The sequence below is a fragment of the Pararge aegeria genome, chromosome 16 (genome assembly GCF_905163445.1).
Source record: "Pararge aegeria chromosome 16, ilParAegt1.1, whole genome shotgun sequence".
NCBI classification, from domain to species: Eukaryota; Metazoa; Arthropoda; class Insecta; order Lepidoptera; family Nymphalidae; genus Pararge; species Pararge aegeria.
Window position 1 is genome coordinate 9071328 of NC_053195.1, and position 20228 is coordinate 9091555.

The window sequence follows — 20228 nt, forward strand, 5'->3', positions numbered from 1 at the left end:
TATAGCATATATGTGTTGGTAATGATGATGATGATGATCTATTTGTCTATATATCTTCACCACCCACGTATTCCCGGCCCAATACAGGGCGCGGGAATGCTCTTAGAATGATAATGGCTCAGTCCAAAATTCAAAAATTCATTTATTTCAAGTAGGCCTAATATAAGCACTTTTGAAACGTCAAGTCTGCCTGTGTGTAGTGACTCTACCACCGGTTCGGAAGGCAGATTCTATCGAGAAGAAGCCGGCAAGAAACTCAGCAGTCCGTTGTCTAACTCGCTGGCCAAGTGCGGATTGTTGGACTTCACACACCTTTGAAAACATTATAGAGGACTCTCAGGCATACAGGTTTCTTCACGGAATTTACCTTCACCGTTTTAAAGCAAGTGATATTTCTATGGCTTAAATTACAAACGCACATAACTCTGAAAAGTTATGCCCACGCATCAGTTATTTGTTTAAACATGTTGAAATACTATCTGTACTTAATATTATGAGTAAGTTTCTAATTGGCACTACCAGTACGACGGGGAAAAATTAACGCTTTGGATCTAATTTATTGAGGCGGGCGTAGTTAATTTCTAATTGGCACTACCGGTACGACGGGAAAACTTAACGCTTTGAATCTGATTTATTGAGGTAGGCGTAGACAATGTTCCAGTACACTGCGTCTCGTAACTAACTCGGGCGAAGCCGCAAGGCACATCGAGTTTTGTACTATAAAAATCTCCCCGGCAGAGTTATAATAAACATTTCCCGCGCTTAATAGGTTTTTTAAAACTCACGCGGGGTCGTTAGTTTTATTGAGATAAAAATTATTTCATGTTTGTCTTCAGGAAGCAACTTGCAAGCTATTTCTATGCAAAATTTTGTCAAAATAGGTTTAGGTGTGAAGCCTCGCTTATATGTCAAGGAGCTTTTAGCACCTAGTGGTAAGTGATTATGCAGTTTAAGATGTCAGCGGGCAAACCTGTTAGGGAGCATGGTAGTTATAATTAACCCATACTCCTAATCGGTTTCTACGCGACATTGTACGGGAACGCTACATTGCTTAGCGGCGCGTCTTTATCAGTGGGGTGGTAACTAGCTACGGCCGAAGTCTCCCACCTGAACAGGTCAGAAAAAATACGGAAATAATAAATTGCGAAAGTGAACCCGGGATCTTCAATTTTAAACCAATGTTGTAAACGAAATTGTAAACGAATGTTGGCATTACCGAGGAGGTTTTAGTGGTTACAAATCCCTCATAACGTATCTCAGAGATCTATTTTTTTTCAGAATTCTGAAAATATAACATCTTTGCTACCCAACTTTTAACTTACTTAAATGTCCTTCTATTAGGACTTACAAGAAGCGTTTTACAATGATAACTTAGAATAAATCTTGAACTTTTAGATTCGGGTGCTTAAAACTAATATAAGGCCTTTTTAAATTTTCAAATAGGCTTATCAACAATTTTCCAGAATAAACCTTTGTTTTATCAAATTATTATATTTAGATTATTTATAAATCAAGTGAATGGTCCTTATAAGGATTGGCGAAGGCAAGATCAACGGCTTTAAGAATAGAACTTCTATATTTCTAATTACATATGCGGTAAGGTCCACTGTTGTTTGTATTCAATATATAGACGTCCTTGCAACCTGTGTTGACATGATTTTTCCGAGCATGATGATAACGAACGCCCCATTGCATAGTGATTTGACGTCACAAAGGTATTTAGAATAATGTCCATACTTACTAGTATAAAAGGTACAACTGTCGAGAAACAAACATCAGTTAGTTCCCAAACTAATAGTAACATATATAATAATGTTTAAACTCGTGGTTTTATCTATTGTGCTCGCCGCTGCAGTTGCGGACCCCAACGCCGTGTGGGGAGGCTTGGCCGCACCCTTGGCTGCTGGCTGGGGCACACCCTGGGCAGCTGGACTTGCCACACCCTGGGCTGCACCTATCGCCGCCCCTCTTAGCGCACCAGTCCCAGCTGTAGCTGTTGCGGGTCATGGGCACTGGGTGAAGAAGAGGTCCGTTGTAGCTGCTCCCGTAGCTGCCGCTCCATTGGCCGCTACCCCCTTGACCTGGGGTCGCTCATGGGTTGGTGCCGTCGCTCCCGTGGCCGTCGCTGCCCCCATCGCACCTTGGGGTCTGGGAGTCGGTGCTCGTGTGGGACACCTTTGGTGAAGTTCATCAGAGCTTACTTTAGGAGCTTTAAAATAAAACAGTAATAATTATACTATTGAGAGTTGCTCTTCCAAATTGTTTTACTCATTTACCAAAAGCTTTACATTTATGTGGAAGTATTGCGTACCATCCAGAATACATAGAAACATTTGCCGTAGTTCAAAATAGAGCTTAGAGAGAAAAGCCAAAAATAAATTTTCTTAAGTTTTTCAATAATAAATATTTAATTTGAATGTTATCAAAGAAAGCTTTGATTACACTTGACCTTAGACAATCTAACCCGAATTGTCTGTCGATTAGTAATCTACGCTTCGACCTTTAGGTTTTTAACAAAACCAAAACCATCATAACCCGTCCTTTCATTAAAATCTTAAACAAAAAAACATATTGTTTTATTTAAAAGCTGATCTGACGATGGACTATGAAGTTTCCCGCTGTAATTATCGGAGTAAAATAAAAAAAGGAAACAAAATTGTCTTGTAAAAACAACCTTCATAAAGCTCACGAGGATTGCTTATTGATATTCATAATCTGTTTGACACTGACAGATAATGTTAGTATTGCAGTAGGTATGACAGTTTCTAGAAAACTATTAAAACAAAAGAGACCTGGCATAGGTTTTTCTGGCCTTAACACGTCATCCTGCTAGGTCTTAAACTTTACGATCCAGTAATTATACTGGCAATTACGATCTCCAGCAACGGCTTCTTGGGGACAGAAATAAGCGTCGTGGTACTACTTCCCCGGACGAGCTTTTCGGAGAATCTGTTTAACTACTACCGTTACTACGTGACTAAAATGACAATTAATGTGTGGATACTTGTTTTCTGCATCGCAGCCCTGTTTAAGATTTCTATAAAAATAAAATTTCCTTATAGCTGTTTTATTTAAGATTTTGTAATTTTCAAGAATATAATAATAAATATACATTCAAATATGGGATTTGATTTTTATTTTTGAAAATAATATTTTCTACCATGAAGCTATGAAGCATGCTGCGTATGAAGGTGGAAATATACATGTATAATTATATTTTTAATAAGGCATTCAGCAAAGTACCTTTCATTTCTGTACGTGTATAGACATATAACAACTTTTAATTTCTATACGTCTATTTCTAATTTCATACTATAAAGCTATATTGTTGTCAGTAATTAGTTTCACGAACTCTACACTATCCTCGTTGACATTATTTTTCTTAGAATGATAACAAAAGAAATTGGAATTATGTTTGAAGTTCAATTTGTATAAAAACTGAAGCTGTCGTGAAGCATGCATCAGTTACTTTTTGAACTACAGCAACAACGATATTAAAATGTTCAGTTTGGTAGTGTTGTCTGTTGTGCTTGCCATTTCGGCCGCGAATCCTATCAGTTTCTGGGCCGCTGGGTTGGGCTCATCCTTGAGTTCATCTTGGACCTCACCCTCGGCTGCAATAATCGCATCTCCGTTTGCCCCAGTCGGACCTGCAGCTTCAATCGGCGCATACAACTACAGAGGTCCACTTTCCCTTGCCCCCGGTCAACCCGCTAACATTCTGGCTGCTGATGGCAGGCCTTTGGATACCCTCAGTGTAAATCTCGATCGGGCGGTTCACAACACTGCGAGGGCTCTCGAGGGTAGCGGGCAACGACTGCAAAAGAGATCACTTGTAGCGGCTACTAACTTGGCCGCTGCTAATCTAGCCGCAACAAATGTAGCTGCCGCTAATTTAGCTGTGAACAACTTATCTGCTGCTAATTTAGCTGTCAGAAACTTAGCTGCCGCTAATTTAGCTGGTGCTCCTGTTGTTGTTGGTCCTTTAGCAACAGGTACTTTCGCTGCCAGATCTTTGCCTATCGGACCATTGGCTTCGACTTCCTTGGCTGCTACACCCCTCACCTTAGGTCGCACGTGGGTTGGCCTAGCTCCTATCGCTCCTTTAGGATTTGGAGTGGGTAATCGTTTAGGAAACCTTTGGTAAATCACTATAATATCTGAAATATTGAAAATAATGCAATAACTATTATAAAGAGAGTTACAGTATTTCGTCGTTTCATTAATTATCTATCCTATAAATTATCCTATTTACCTATCAACCTATCACGTACTCGCAAATATTAAAAAGATAATAAAGGATTTTTTTTGTTAAGACAATAAGACATTGTCTTATCAAAAAAAAAATGTGTATTTGTGCTGCACTACCACCGGTTCGGAAGGCAGAATGTACCGAGAAGAAGCCGACAAGAAACTCAGCAGTTGCTCTTTTCCAAGATAAACAATTTACATTTTACATTTCAACATTCATTTTTCTATCTTGTGAGAGATGAAAGCGGAGCCTCAATGCTTCCAAGCAACCCATTAAGAAATTCATCAATTGTATAGTAACCTCGCTGTAATAAATGTGTTTTAACATATTCTTTTATGCATTGGTAGGTCCAAAATTACCTTAGGAATCATATTATAAAAGCGTTTACTCAGTAAGTTATTTTATTGAATACAGATGCTTCAATTTCATTGATTCGTATATTTTAATATTTAATATGGTCATGTTATGTGGAAAGAAGAAATTTAAACTAAAACTGATTGACGATTCTGTATATTAATGATTTAAAATAAATGTGTAGGATAAAGAGCCTGTACTAAGACGATGCAAGCGATTTTCAATTGCACCGATTTGTTTAACCAATCAAACTTCAGTAGCTCTGTTAAGCGGTAGTAGTTACTATGTTGTAGTAGTTCGGCGGCTCCGTAAGAAAAACCACACTGAACTTCACTTTTTTAACTATGATGACTGATTTAACCAGTCTTGTAACTTATGTTACAAGACTGGTTAAATCAGTTTTAACCAGTCCATTAGTTTTTGCAGCATCAGTTACGAGACTGGTTAAATGAGTCATCATAGTTTAAAAAGTGAAGTTCAGACTATCATTATAAATCGTTATTGTTAGGTCTTTTTTCTTTTTTTGTTCCACTATAAATTAGCCGTATTTTACAACCAAGAGAGATTTTTTATTTTACATCTCTCTTCATCGTCATAACTTACTTGGTGGTAAGTTATGACGATGAAGAGAGATGATAACGAGGTAAGGCTAACGCTAAGATGGTAGCGAGCTAACCTGTAAGGTGTTGGGCAGTTTTATAAAACTCACACTCTAATGCGGCATCCTAATGAAAGAAACGAAGTGCGCTAAACGCTAAATCGTTTGGCGCACTTCTTTGTTTTTAGGGTGGCAATTAGCCACAGCCAAACTCTCCCGCCAGAAAATTGCTGTCCTTTTCTACAAATATTCTAATTACAATATTGTAAATAGAATAGCATTACTTTTAGACCCGTCAATTTAGTTAGATCAGATATTCGTTTACAGCAGAATTTTGCACCAGTATTTATCTCATCTTAGACCATTTAAATCAAGAACGTTCTTACAATGGCTTAACTATGAACAAAACTCATAGCAGGCTAAAGAAGTTTGCTTCGATAAGCATAGCCTTGATGCCATGTTGAAGCATGAGACAAAAAGGGTCAAAGTACATTATGGGTACCGTAATTAGTAAAACAATGGGATTAGGTAACTTTCTTTGTATTTTCTTTCTAATTTAATGACCCTAGACCCGTCAAGTTGAGCTTCACCAAAGTCCGACACGAGCACCGACTCCCAAACCCCAAGGAGCGATGGGGGCAGCAGCAACTGGAGCAGGACCAACCCATGAGCGACCCAAGGTTAGGGGAGTAGCGGCCAGAGGTCCTGCAACCAGGGGTGTAGCAGCCCAAGGAGTAGCAGCTACAATGGACCTCTTCTTAACCCAGTGTGCGGGACCGCCGATGGCGACTGTAGAAACTGGTGCGGCAAGAGGAGCAGCGATGGGTGCAGCCCAAGGAGTGGCGACTCCTGCGGCCCAGGGTGCGCCCCAGCCAGCAGTCAATGGTGTAGCCAAACCAGCAGTCAAAGGTGTGGCTATTCCAGCACCCCAAATAGCGCTGGGCTTAGCAGCCGCCACGGCAAGCAAAACAGATAAAACCACAAGTTTGAACATCTTGGTATAGGTTGTTAATAGTTTTGAAACAAACTGATACAAAGCCCTCGACAACTTCAGCTTTTATACTTGTTTATTTTGTTATTCCAAATATGTTTGTTACGTCAGGCACTACTATGCAATACAGTGCTGTTGTGCAGTCATCATACATGAAAAATAAAGCCCACAGTCTACGGAAGTAAATGTGAGAAAATGAAGGGTTCCGTAACGAGATGCAATATGAACCCTCTATATATGAGTAGTATTGATATTAATTGAAATCGAGCAAGCCCTCAATTAAAGTTTTATTAATCTGATTTGATTTAATGCGTCACAACAAATAAAATGTAACTATACAAATATAGTGTCATTTTTTAACTCTCTATCTATAACGGTGTAAGTATAAAATAAAACCCGCCAAGGGACGGATATTGCCACTTGCTGTTAGCGATAATAAAATACAGAAAAATCTTTATATGTATGAAATATCGTCCTGTAAAATTGATGATAGGTATTTACTTTTCCTGGCGGCCTAATACCTGCAATCAATATTACACATGTAGTGGATCAATAGTACACATGTGTAGTAGATTGATGTAGTACATAGTACTACATTTATCTTTTGAAACGAGGTTGTATGTCTTTTTAATTTTTTAAGCATTTAAAAGAAAGTAAATTTATATCCATTGATAACTTCTCTAAGGTCTTCGTTATTGGTCAGTTCAGTTCAACGGTATGATTCAAACAAAAAAGTTTATCGGCTTACTATTTTTTAACGCTGAAAGGCTCGCTATATGTAAACGTATGTCTTTATTATAATATTTTTATTTCACACAATGGATATAGTGAATGGATTATATTATTATACTGTTCAAGGTAAACTCGGTATTAGAATTCACAATTGTTCTAATTATAAACTGCTTAAGGTTGAGTATTGTGAGTTATTAATTTGGCCTTATCTTTACTACCCTGGTCAACTCATATTTTCCGAGCATGATGACTGACGATCACCCTGTTGCATCATAGCTGTCTCAAATACGTAGTTTGTCCATAAGTTGCATTAGTATAAAAGCTGACGCTGACGATGTACATGCATCAGTTAGTTACGGAACTAATAACAAGACAATATGTTCAGACTAGTGGTTTTATCTGTAGCGGTGGCTGTGGCTGCTGCTAACCCTAACGCTGTTTGGGGTGCTGGCTTGGCCACACCTTTGGCTGCTGGTTTGGCTACACCTCTGGCTGCATCTTGGGCTACACCCTGGGCTGCAGGAGTTGCCGCTCCCTTAGCTGTGGCTACTCCCCTCGGAGCATCTAACTACAGAGGCCCACTGTCTCTTGCTCCCGGTCAACCCGCCAATATCTTGGCAGCAGACGGCAGGCCCTTAGACACCCTCAGCGTAAATTTGGATCGTGCGGTTCACCTTACTGCCAAGGCTGTGGAAGGAAGCGGACACTGGCTGAAGAAAAGATCAATCGTATCTGCTCCTCTTGTTGCTGGTCCCTTGGCCGCTGCTCCCGTTGCTTGGGGTCGCTCGTGGGCTGCCCCCGCCCCTATTGCTGTTGCCGCTGCCCCCATTGCTCCATGGGGACTGGGAGTCGGTGCCCGTGTAGGAATTTGGTGAAGATGAACAACGCTAGTATGTGGTTTTCAAATTACATGACAATAAAAAGAGAGTTGCTTTACTTCCTTGTTTTAATATCAAAAACCGGGGTTTTAAATATATGTTCCTTGGTTTAGTATTCAAAACCAGGTTTTTAAATATATGTTCCTTGTTTTCGTATCAAAAACCAGGTTTTTAAATATATGTTAAACGTAGCATATAATGAATGAAACTTGTCATTTTTAAAACAAACAATTTTGGTAAAAAGCCATTTAAGCTAATTTTCTTATAAAAAGAGCAAAAAAGGGAATGGAGACAGTTTGCATAGGGAATTCGGTTACCCTTATAACTTTTGAAAGGACTTTGTTTGCATTTACTATTGTCATAATTTTTAGAATGCGACTAAGTAACTTATTAGTTGCAGTGTTACGCATGGATGGAATACAGTAGTGATAATTAGTCTCTCTCTCTCTCTCTCTCTCTCTATTTATTAATACACCCTGGCTAAGTTTTTTGTGGGCTCTGGTCCGTTTGGAACCCTACTTGTTTTATTTTGATTTAGCGAAAGTAGTTATCACTATATAATAATAATATAATTGTATGAACGCTTCTTAAGTGCCTGTGATAAGGTCTACATGAATAAAACATGTTTGATATAAAATTTATAACTAGTTGGATCCAATGACAGCTCCAGGTTCGGGAAAAGAAATATTCTGTAAAAGGTTATGAGCAGTTGACTTGGTCTATTAAAACTTAGATAATTGCAAAAAAAAACAATTTGACAATTTTTTTCTTAATAATACCTTTTCTCTTTATCTGATTGAATCTCCCGATTCTGCTGTTTTAGTATTGGAGACAAATTTTTTTTTGACAGACATACAAAGTCGCACCATAAAGCTTGGTTTTACTACTTCAGCAACGAAACATTAAAAAGAAGATGTTAACTATCTCTTACCAGCAATTTTTTTAATAATTAAATTATGATGATCGTGTACCAACAAACTTGTGGTCGTTTTTTTTATAATTAAATAAATAATAAATAAATGTACTACGACAATACACACATCGCCATCTAGCCCCAAAGTAAGCGTAGCTTGTGTTATGGGTACTAAGATGACTGATGAATATTATTATGAATAATATACATAAATACTTAGAATATACATATAAACACCCAGACACTGAAAAACATTCATGCTCATCACACAAACAATTTCCTTACTAAATTTATATAACCTTTCTAGTATAAAGTATATTTTGAAATACAAGAACTATAAAAAATTAGACGTGCCGCTAAACGATTTAGCGTTCCGGTACGATGTCGCGTAGAAACCTATTAGGGGCATGGGTAAAATATAACGTGCATGGCCCAAACAGGTTAGCCCGCAACTATTTCAGACTGCATCATCTTACTATAAGGTAAGACTGCAGTCAAGGGATAAATTAAATTTAAATAAAAAATAATGAAAATATATATAAATATTGTGTTTAAAAGTTCGATTTTTTTCTAAATTTATACATGACTTTAGGCAAGCAAGAAATAATTCGCTATAGTTATGCTGCCCAAAACAACATGGTTATTACAAATTTTATATTTGGTTAATACAATTTTCATAGCGGTTATATTATAATCTATACTTATAATAAAACTGTAACTGGAAGATTTCTATATTTTGAAAATTTTGATTGGTGGATGCTTTATAATCGATACTGAGTCCAAAACAGATTTTTATTTAATTTTTGTCTGTCTGTCTGTCTGTCTGTCCGGGCATCACGTGAAAACTACTAAACAGTTTTAAATAAAATTTGGTATAGTGGTAGCTGGTATTCCGGGTCAATATATAGGATACTTTTTTTCCTGATAAACAATAAGTTTCCTCCGTGAAACGGGATAATTTTTTTTATCAATTTTACTTCATAGCTCCGTTAAATTTGAACCGATTTTAATAACTCTTTTTTTATTTATTTATAACGTGTATAACGTGTATACTAACAAGCATGTATTGTGTAATTTTAATAAAGATCTGATAAATATTGTCGGAGATAAAGTCACACAACTCTTCACAGATACTAGCAAGTCGCAAGGCATATGGCACAACTATGGAATTTATAATATCAGTAGGGTGGTACGCATTTACCACCCTACTGATATTATAAATGCGAAAGTTTGTGAGAATAGATGTATGGATGAACATAGTTTGGAAATAAAGCTGGACCTGGTAGGCAGCGCTGCAATTCGTTTCTAGGTTTTCTTAAGATATTGAAACCTCTAATAACCGACTCGGTGCAGACTAAGTTGCGCGGGTCAGCTAGTTTAAGCAAATATAAAATTACGTATTAGTTTACTTTTGCATATAGATACGCTATTCTTAAGAGTTTTTATGATTAGTTACTAAGTTAGCCTGTTAGTCCGTCCGAATGTCAGATATTAGAATAAGAATATAGATGAATATAATAAATAAATATTTTTATTTTGCTACTAGCTGTTGCCCGCGACTTCGTCTGTGTTTGATTTCGTTTTTTGATGTGGCCTTCAATTTAGTTGTGTTCTAAAAATATTTAAAGTATTAAGTATCGCTAAGCCTTAAATGGGGAATTTGCTGCAGTCCGCTGAGGAGTTCTGTGTCCTCTATATCCAACCACATTCAACAGATCTTCACAAAGTTTGGGCAATATTGGGCAATAATTATTTAAATCGGTTATAATTTGTCGGAGTTATCGTCAAACACTTTCATCCCCTCTCCCAAAGAAAACGAGATTAATTTTGGGATAAAAAGTATCGTATATTACTTCTAACACTTCCAAGAATATGTGTACAAAGTTTCATGAGGATTGGTTTAGTAGTTTTTGCGTGAAAGCGTAACAAACTTACTTTGACATTTATAATATTAGTAGGGATAGGGATAGGGATAGGGATTACTGTCAAAACAAAAAAGTTTAAAATTAAAGGGGGGGTTGAAACGTTGTTTTTTGTCATGTTCGGTTCAACTGTATATAAAGATAGGCCCCACTTAAACTATAAATATGTTTAGTAAATACTCAAGCGTAAGTTTCAAAAATAAATAATCATCTGAACGTATATAACTGCATATTCGTAATTGAATACATTAGATACAGTGCCGACTATCAGCGTTATTAAGATTGAACAAAGTCAAAGAAGGTTGTAGAAAGTTTCAAAATAGTAAAACAAAATATATAGTTAACTCATTTTATTTTAAAGTACAACTTAAGATTTTAGGTAAATTGTTTTCTTTCACCACAGTTGTCCCAAACCGGCGCCGTATCCTAGTCCCAAAGGTGCTATAGGTGACGCGATAGCGAGAGATCCAGGTTGCGCTAGAGCAAGACGTGCACCTAATGGAGTAGATATCAAACCCGTACCAGCCAACTGGGCTGCGGCTAAGTTATTGGCAGATAATGGGGCAGAGATCAAACCAGCACCAGCTAACTGGGATGCTGCCAAGTTGTTGGCGATCAATGGAGAGGCAGCCCAAGGAGCGGCAATCAAACGAGTAGCGGCCAGAGGTGAGGCGACAAGAGGAGCACCTACAATCGACCTTTTCTTCAGCAAGTGACCGCTTCCCTCAATAGCCTTCGCGGTGAGGTGAGCTGCACGGTCTAGGTTTACGCTCAGGGTGTCCAGGGGCCTGCCATCAGCAGCCAAGATGTTAGCGGGTTGACCTGGAGCCAGAGATAGCGGGCCTCTGTAGTTGTAAGCGCCAATGGGAGCAATAGGTGCCAGAGAACCACCGAGGATCGGGCCAGCCAGAGGAACTCCTAAAGGTGTCGCGATGGCGTTCCATGGCGTAGCTAGTCCACCCCAAATGCCACTAGGATTAGCTGAAGCCACAGCGAGCGCAACGGACAACACCACCAGCTTGAACATTGTGGTCTGTGTTGTTATTAGTTCCAAAAGTAACTGATGTATGTACCCCGCTAATTCTATCTTTTATACCATTTGAACTTCTAATAGTTGCTATCAATAGCTGTGACGTCAGATACTATGCAATAGAACAGCTATTAAACATCATACTCGGAAAAATAACATCCACAATGGCCCTCTGAAATAATTAAAATGCAATAGTAAACCTTATGATATATATAATTAGAAAAAAATACCTTCCTGACCCTGTAGTAGACTGTGGGCAACTTAAGGTCACATAACTAAAAATAAATGTTTTGAACTTTATTATTAATTCGTAAGTTTCATCATAAGTTGACGATATCATTATTAAAAAGGCATAGTGGAGGTAAGCTATAGATTTGTGTGAGTGATTTACTGTCGTCCGTCGAAGAGTTCCATTTTCCATTTCCGACGATCTTCATTTGAATTGTTTGACTTAATAAAACATGGCCATCGCCAAAACATACGAACAGATGTTCGTTAAAAAAATGCTTAGTCCCGAGTTAACCTGGAATTCATAACTAATCGCTTTATACAAATAAGGCGGGTGAGAAGGTAGCAGATCGTAGAATTTGCTGAACTAACCGGTACCTAACGGTAAAAGTAACCTGCGGGATTTAAAAAAATCTAAATATAGAAATACTTTGCATGCATAGAATACATTTTATCCCGGGAAAATGAAGGGTCACTGGGAGATTTTTAACAATAAAAATTATACACGGGTGAAGTTTCGGGCAACGGCTAGTAAATAATAAAAGATTTGAGTGGCTTAGTAAAATGTAGGTGAAAGCTTTTTGCGTCTGATAAGTGGGGGTCCGAGTGCGATTCCGGCAGTGGAAATTTGAGAATTTATAATTTCTGAATTTTGTCTGGTATGTTTTAGTGGAATGGTTCGGCCATGGCTAGTTACCACCATGCCAAAGACGTCCCTCCAAGCTATTTAGCGCTCCGGTACGCTGCCACCTAGAAACCATTTAGGGGTATGTGTTCAATATAACAGGTTAGCGTGCTACCGTTTAGACCGCTTCATCACTAACCACCAGTCAAAAGCTAAAAGCTAGAAAGCTAAAGTTTTTGCTTTTCATACTACACGTATTTTCAATTTTACTTTTATAGGCAAGCGCAACAGCGAAACGTGGATATTACAATACGCACCTATTAATAACAATACTAAATGCTATTTCTGTATCTGTTATACACAATATATTTTTTAATTCTGTATAACGAATTTCTTTTATTTGATAGTCGACAGTGGTCACGCTTCTTGGCCATTAATGCTTTAATTTTATTATTATACACCCGTCACTGTTTCGTTGGTCTAGTGGTGACATGCTCGACTGCAGATCACGAGGTCCTGGGTTTCTATCAAGAAATTTTTAGCATCAACCCGAAGTTTACAAATTGGTTGATTCACTCCCGTGCCTCGGAGAGCACATTTAGCGGTCGGTCCTGCGCCAGATCACTTTCCGGTCATGTCCCATCAGACTAGGAGACTGAGGCAATAGAAAGTGCAATTGTGCACTATAGTAGCGTCCGCGTAACTGGAAAATCTCTCCGGAGATTGACCACTGCAGCCGAATACGGTCGGGGAAAACTTTTTTATTATACACCCGATTGTTTCCCAGAACTTTGTGTGGCCAAGCTGTTGCCCGCGACTTCGCCTGCGTTTGTTTTAGTATTTCGAAAGACATGTGGCATTCGATTTAGGTGTAATTCTACGCACTTTATGTATTTAGGATAGCTAAGCCTTAAATGACGGGTTGGCTGCCGTCCGCCGAGGAGTTGTGTCCTCTATCTCCAATCACATTCATCAGATCTACACTAAATCTAGACAAAATTAAACAGACATTATAACCTCTAAGGTACAAAAGTAGTTATTTAAATCGGTTATCATTTGACGGCGGTATGGTGTAAAGTCGTCAAACACTTTCGTCCCCTCTCCCAAGAGAAATGAGCTTAATTTCAGGGATTAAAAGCATCCTATATTACTTCTAATACCTTCAGAAATCTATGTACAAAGTTTCATGATGATCGGTTTAGTAGTTTTTGCGTGAAAGCGTAACAAACAAACTTACGTTCACATTTATAATATTAGTAAGGATAGGGATAGGGATACGGATAGGGATGTATCTCAATTTTACGATGAACGAAGTGCTACCAAAATGAGCAATGAATTATAAAAATATTTAGACTGCTCATTGGTGTTTCAATTAAATGGAACCATTATTGAATTGTTTTATTAAAGCGTCTTGCTAATTATACAAACATACCGAATTCAGAACCTAATATAAGCATATTATTGTTAAAAATGAATTTATTTGTTTGCCTGACTCGAATTCAAATTATATGCGTATGATGAGATATTTAATATATAGGTATATTTGAAAGGCCCGTGTTTTAGAATGATTATCAACTGTAAAAGTTAAACGAGATGTTAATTTTTTCTATCATGCCATCAATAGAATTATTCCTGGATTTCCAGGTTCTCCTTTCATAATAAATTTCATGTATTAATATAATAATAATAAACACGCTTCTACGGGTAGCTGAAAACATTGATTTAATATAAATAAATAAATATACTACGACAATACACACATCGCCATCTAGCCCCAAAGTAAGCGTAGTTTGTGTTATGGGTACTGAGATAGCTGATGAATATTTTTATATGAATATAATACACATAAATACTTATAATATACAGATAAACACCCAGACACTGAAAATCATTCATGTTTATCACACAAACATTTTCCAGTTGTGGGAATCGAACCCACGGCCTTGGACTCAGAAAGCAGGGTCGCTGCCCACTGCGCCACTCGGCCGTCATATGTTACTATTTGCTGAAAAGCTTAGACTGGATTGCTCTATCTTCCCAAGAAAAAATACTACCTCGTTTGTCTAGCGGTTAGTATGTTCAATCGTGGATCACAAGGTAGGTACTGGTCCCGATTCCCAGGTGGGCCCAAACATTCTCAATACCAGCCCAGATTTAAGAGAACATGTCAAACCGCCGGTCCGCCAGTTATTATCACTAAAATATCATAGTAAATGTTAAATCCCGGCAACCAACATTGGAACAGCGTGGTAGTTCTATGCTCTAAAGCTCTATCTTCTATATGAGAGAAGAAGCCTGTGTCCAGCACTGGGACGTTAATAGGATAGTGAAGACCATATACTTTCAAGCACCCACTAAAATGCATACCGACAGATTTCTAATACTAAACTAATATTACCAAGCTCTATACTACTTTTAACTCCTATTGAAATATTTATTTGTTTGTTAAATTAATGTGTATAAAATTAGTAAAGTGACCTTAGAGCTGTCCATAGTCCATAACAATCGCAGAAAGCTATTGCACTCTAATTTAATAGTGATAAGGTTTATAATTGTTTATTAATAATTATTTGGAGGTGTACTCGTATTTGTGCTACCCTTGTGGATGTTATTTTTCCTAGTATGATGTTTGATATCAGCTATATTGCATAGTACCTCACGTCACGCCGATATTTGGTAGGCCTGTAATTGTTCGAATCGTATAAAAGATAGAACCAACGAGGTACATACATCAGTTACTTTTGAAACTAATAACAACACAGACCACAATGTTCAAGCTGGTGGTGTTGTCCGTTGCGCTCGCTGTAGCCTCAGCCAATCCTAGTGGCATTTGGGGTGGACTAGCTACGCCATGGAACGCCGTCGCGACACCTTTAGGAGTTCCTCTCACTGGCCCGATTCTCGCTGGTTCTCTTGCACCTATTGCTCCCATCGGCGCGTACAACTACAGAGGCCCGCTTTCTCTGGCTCCTGGTCAACCCGCTAACATCTTGGCTGCTGATGGCAGGCCCCTGGACACCCTGAGCGTGAACCTAGACCGTGCAGCTCATCTCACCGCGAAGGCTATTCAGGGAAGCGGACACTTGCTGAAGAAAAGGTCAATTGTAGGTGCTCCTCTTGTCGCCTCACCTCTGGCCGCTACTCGTTTGGTTGCCACTCCTTGGGCCGCCTCTCCTTTGGCCACCAACAACTTGGCAGTAGCCCAGTTAGCTGGTGCTGGTTTGATCTCTGCCCCATTAGCTACCACTAACTTGGCAGCAACCCAATTGGCTGGTGCTGGTGTGATCTCTACTCCATGGGCAGCTCCTCTTACTGTATCTCAATCTGGACCTCTCGCAATTGCGTCACCTATTGCACCTTTGGGATTAAGATACGGCGCTGGTTTGGGACAACTGTGGTGAAAGCTTAAATAAAACTAATTTCTTAAGTTTTGCGATAAAATAAAATGAGTTAGCTAAAGTTTTGTTTTTCTGTCATCACTACTACCTACAATTTTTTTTTAAACTTACCACATTTATTATAATTAGATTAATGTTGAAAGAATAGTAAGGAAATAGTATCTTATCCTTAGCGTATTATTTTCCCACTGCTGGGCACTTTCTTTTTCTCCCACAGGAGAGTCCAGGGGCCCCCTTTCACTTTTTTCTAATAAATGTATTAGTAATAATAACAAGGACCGACATCTTATGGCGATCACACACCATATCGACTCAACATGGACGCAGCTTAAATTAAAGAATCAGAATGTGAGCTTTATGTTACGTGACAGTGACAAAGGCTAAAATTTTCAATATTTTTATGCCAGTAGTGTGACGCATGGACGATTCTTTTATTTATTCATCTACAAGTTATTACTTTACTGCAGTCCCACCTGATATTAAGTGATGATGCAGTCTGAGATGGAAGCGGGCTAACTGGGGTATGGCAGTTTAATTAAGCCCATAACCATAATCAATTCAAGGGCATTGTACCGCAACATTTTAGGGGCGTTTTTGTCAGGAATTTAACTCGGGATCTCTTACTTAGAAGACTACAGCGCTCACCACTGCGACAGTTTACTTAATCAAGTAGTTTCAAAAACACACTGGAAATTTTATTTTTATATGAAATCATACTTTTAACTTATTCCATTAAATATTTGTTAGAAATATATTTTTTATTCCCTTGTATCAAGCATTGCTTGTATTTTTAGAATCTATTTTCGACCGAATACCTCAATAAGACACTGTTATAGAGATATTTTGAATATAACTATTGTACTCAGTGCTTATTATGTTTAATGAGGCTACAAATAGGCAGAGCTAAATATAAATTTGAGCAATATGGTTATGATGTAAAAAGACGTATTCTTTTTTTTTGATTATTTGTTGACGCACAAAGCAAAATGGCCCACGTCTATAAACAGAGCAACATTGCGAAGGTAATGCCATGAACATGTTCTAAAACGTATCGCCATGTATCCATCAACCTGAGATAGTTGTTAAGCTTCATAGGCCTGCAAATACACCGGCAACCAAGCCCGGAACACAGCGTTGCAACAATACTGCTTTTTGGCAGAAATAAGCGTGGCGATAGTAGGTACTTTCCCGGACGAGCTCTATTACAAAAAGCTATTATATATATATGTATATATATATATATATATATATTTTATATTCTATGCTAGCTGTTGTCCGCTTGAAAAGTAAAATAAGCTAAGTACTATACCAGGCCTCACGTTTTTAATTGATTATATTTGAGTGGAAACATTTACGAAGATTGTAGAATACTGAAAATTGTACGTCGTTCCCAAACCAAAGAGGTGGTGCTTATTTAGCCCTAAGTGATGGATAAGTGACGATGTTGGGTAGCCTTAAGTAAATATTCAATAACTATATAACTGGTAAATTTCTCCTTGAAAGGGTAAAAATAACTCTGTCTTATTAGTTTTACCAGTAAAATCAGTAGTTTTTCCTTTTTACGTTATTCTCAAACCGAATTTCTTTTCGTAAGTTGTAGGTTTATAAGACAGAAAAATAAGTATGTTTTGTTATACTTAAACAAAATAAATGGATAGTAAATAACAGTCTGTACATGACTACATATGAAATTTAATTACTTATAAAAAACGTGCTTAAAAGACTCTCTTGATAGACAATTATAATATTTCATGACTATATTGATTACAATTAAATCACTTACTCGTAATAATAGGTCCGTTAGGAGTCATTTAAGTTCATAATTAAAATTAATTTACGCGTTAAATTAAAGTTTAAAAGCATGAAATTACATTACCATTCTACATATAAAAACCATTTCGGAATGAACATCTATATCTGTCTGTCTGTCCGTCCGGGCATCCCGCGAAAACTACTGAACGGATTTAAATAAAATTTGATATAGTGGTAGCTGATATTCCAGGTCAACATATAGGATACCTTTTATCCCGATAAACGTTAAGTTTCTCCGGGAAACGGGATAAAAAATTTATCAACTTTATTTCATAATATATTACTATTTATTTTTATTTCATATTTCCCTCAAATATTAACCATTTATACAAATCTTAGAATAGTAGCTTTATTTTCTTAATTTTTAAAATGAACATAAATCAGTTAATATGGACATCTGCATATCGTTTTCGATAAATACAAATCTCGTATAAATTGAGTCATTTATGGGGTTGAATATACCTTTTAACACAATCTCTAAAGGACTATAGATATTGGACCTACCAATGAGTTAAACACATTTTTACGGACGAGTTCTTCGCTATTATATATATATTCTAAGTATTTATGTATATTATTCATAAAAATATTCATCAGACATCTTAGTACCCATAACACAAGCTACGCTTACTTTGGGGCTAGGTGGCGATGTGTTTATTGTCGTAGTATTTTTATTTATCATTTATTTATTATTTCAAAAAACATCCTGAAGTAATTCAATCTGTAATACAGGTAACATAAACCAGGTTAATAATTGTAGGAGGAAAAACTCATTATTCTTTGGGTAAGTATTCTTAAAAATAGCTGTTATACTGAGTTTTTCAGCGGTAGATCATGAGGAATCAGGAATGAACTTCGTTGCGGTAGTCGACTCCCACTTATCTAACTTTAAATTTTTTTGTTATCCTATGATATGATACGCTCACTTTTGGGCTAGATGGCGATCTGTGTATTGTCGTAGTATATTTATTTTCATCTTGAGTCCAGCTCTGTAATGTAATTGTCAAGAATGGTTATAATATAGCAGTGAGCTTACGGTGGTAACATATTCGTTCAATGTAATATAATAATTATTTGTAAATCACAAAATAACTATGAAAGGGTGTATAGACATACACCCTTTGCACCCTTTATAAATACTGACAGACAGTCACAGAAGTGTGTACACTGTGCCACTATTTCAGGTTGAAATATTATTATATTAACAATCGGTTAAGTAGTTTATAAATTACTTAGATATATACAAGAAAACTAATCAATGCTCCTTATACGATTAGTATCCATGATATAATATATATATATTAAAATCACACAAAATGTGGTGAAAGTGACGGGTTGCTGGATGCTAATGCATCTTCTGGAATTCGCGCGCCGCGATGCTATAAAATAATACCGTCCCTATAAGATAATTTCACACCGCTAATTTCACTTTACTCAAGCCAGTAGCTAAATAGAGTTAACAAATTTTATAGACACGCTAGAATGAAATTATTCACATTTTCTTAGTAATTAATCTCAACCCGTCGGTATACCTACTACATTATTATAGTCAAATATGAATCGAATCTATATGTTATTTTGGATATGTAAATAATTCTTTGTTTATTTTGTGCATGTTTCAATACAGTACCTAACTAACAATTATTGAAGTGAACGGACATTAAGAAGCTGATCAAGGCGAGCTCAGAAAGTAGTTATGCTATCAGCTATTTAATGTTTCTAATCATAAATGTCATAAGGTTTGTTATTGCACATGAGTAATTTAGTGGCGCCTATTCTACCCTTGTAGAGGTTTCCATTCCGAGTATGATGTTTGAACAACGCCCTATTGCATAGTATCTGACGTCACAAAGGTATTTGGACCTACACCTACAAGTTCAAATTGTATAAAAGATAAGTGCAGCGAGGAGTGTGCAGTAGTTAGTTTTGGAACTAATAACAACACAGACCACAATGTTCAAGCTGGTGGTGTTGTCCGTTGCACTCGCTGTAGCCTCAGCTAATCCTAGTGGTATTTGGGGAGGTCTGGCTACACCATGGAATGCTGCTATCGCAGCACCATTAGGCCTTGGTCTCGCTGCTCCGCTAGCCGCCGCTCCCCTTGCAGCTGTTGCTCCGGTTGGCGCGTACAACTACAGAGGCCCACTGTCTCTGGCTCCCGGTCAACCCGCTAACATCTTGGCTGCTGACGGCAGGCCTCTGGACACCCTGAGCGTGAACCTTGACCGTGCGGTGCATCTCAATGCAAAGGCTGTTGAAGGTCACGGCCACTGGCTGAAGAAGAGGTCAGTTGTTGGCGCTCCCTTGATAGCTGCACCTTGGGCTGCCCCTGTCGTTGCCTTGACGCACTCTTCCCGCATCGACATTCCTGCAGCGCGCTTGATCGCTCCGGTTGGCATCGCTGCTGCACCCATCGCACCTTTGGGATTAGGTGTACACGGTGCAAGTTTGGGTCATCTTTGGTGAACGATGCAAACATCATAAATAGGATATAC

At 37.8% G+C, this 20228-nt stretch overlaps 5 protein-coding genes and 1 pseudogene across 5 annotated transcripts; 4 read left to right on the forward strand and 2 right to left on the reverse strand.

Annotated features, from left to right (window-relative positions):
* Positions 1-1812: 1812 nt before the first annotated feature.
* LOC120630629 lies at positions 1813-4147 on the forward strand (annotated as a pseudogene).
* A 1643-nt stretch (positions 4148-5790) lies between these two features.
* Positions 5791-6234, reverse strand: LOC120630664 (calphotin-like). The gene has a single exon (XM_039899928.1). The coding sequence runs from the start codon at positions 6196-6198 to the stop codon at positions 5791-5793; it is 408 nt and encodes a 135-aa protein (XP_039755862.1). The 5' UTR covers positions 6199-6234.
* Positions 6235-7294: 1060 nt separating this feature from the next.
* On the forward strand, positions 7295-7863 carry LOC120630480 (myosin-1-like). Its single transcript, XM_039899722.1, has one exon. The coding sequence runs from the start codon at positions 7305-7307 to the stop codon at positions 7800-7802; it is 498 nt and encodes a 165-aa protein (XP_039755656.1). The 5' UTR covers positions 7295-7304; the 3' UTR covers positions 7803-7863.
* Positions 7864-11034: 3171 nt separating this feature from the next.
* LOC120630538 lies at positions 11035-11703 on the reverse strand. Its single transcript, XM_039899791.1, has 3 exons — positions 11292-11703; positions 11157-11180; positions 11035-11117 (listed from the first exon to the last, which is right to left on the reverse strand). The coding sequence occupies exons 1-3, from the start codon at positions 11665-11667 to the stop codon at positions 11035-11037; spliced, it is 483 nt and encodes a 160-aa protein (XP_039755725.1). The 5' UTR covers positions 11668-11703.
* A 3552-nt stretch (positions 11704-15255) lies between these two features.
* Positions 15256-15924, forward strand: LOC120630509. Its single transcript, XM_039899757.1, has 2 exons — positions 15256-15667; positions 15782-15924. Exons 1-2 carry the CDS (start codon positions 15292-15294, stop codon positions 15922-15924), a joined length of 519 nt encoding a protein of 172 aa, XP_039755691.1. The 5' UTR covers positions 15256-15291.
* A 3394-nt stretch (positions 15925-19318) lies between these two features.
* LOC120630502 lies at positions 19319-20199 on the forward strand. The gene has a single exon (XM_039899751.1). The coding sequence runs from the start codon at positions 19687-19689 to the stop codon at positions 20197-20199; it is 513 nt and encodes a 170-aa protein (XP_039755685.1). The 5' UTR covers positions 19319-19686.
* Positions 20200-20228: the final 29 nt, after the last annotated feature.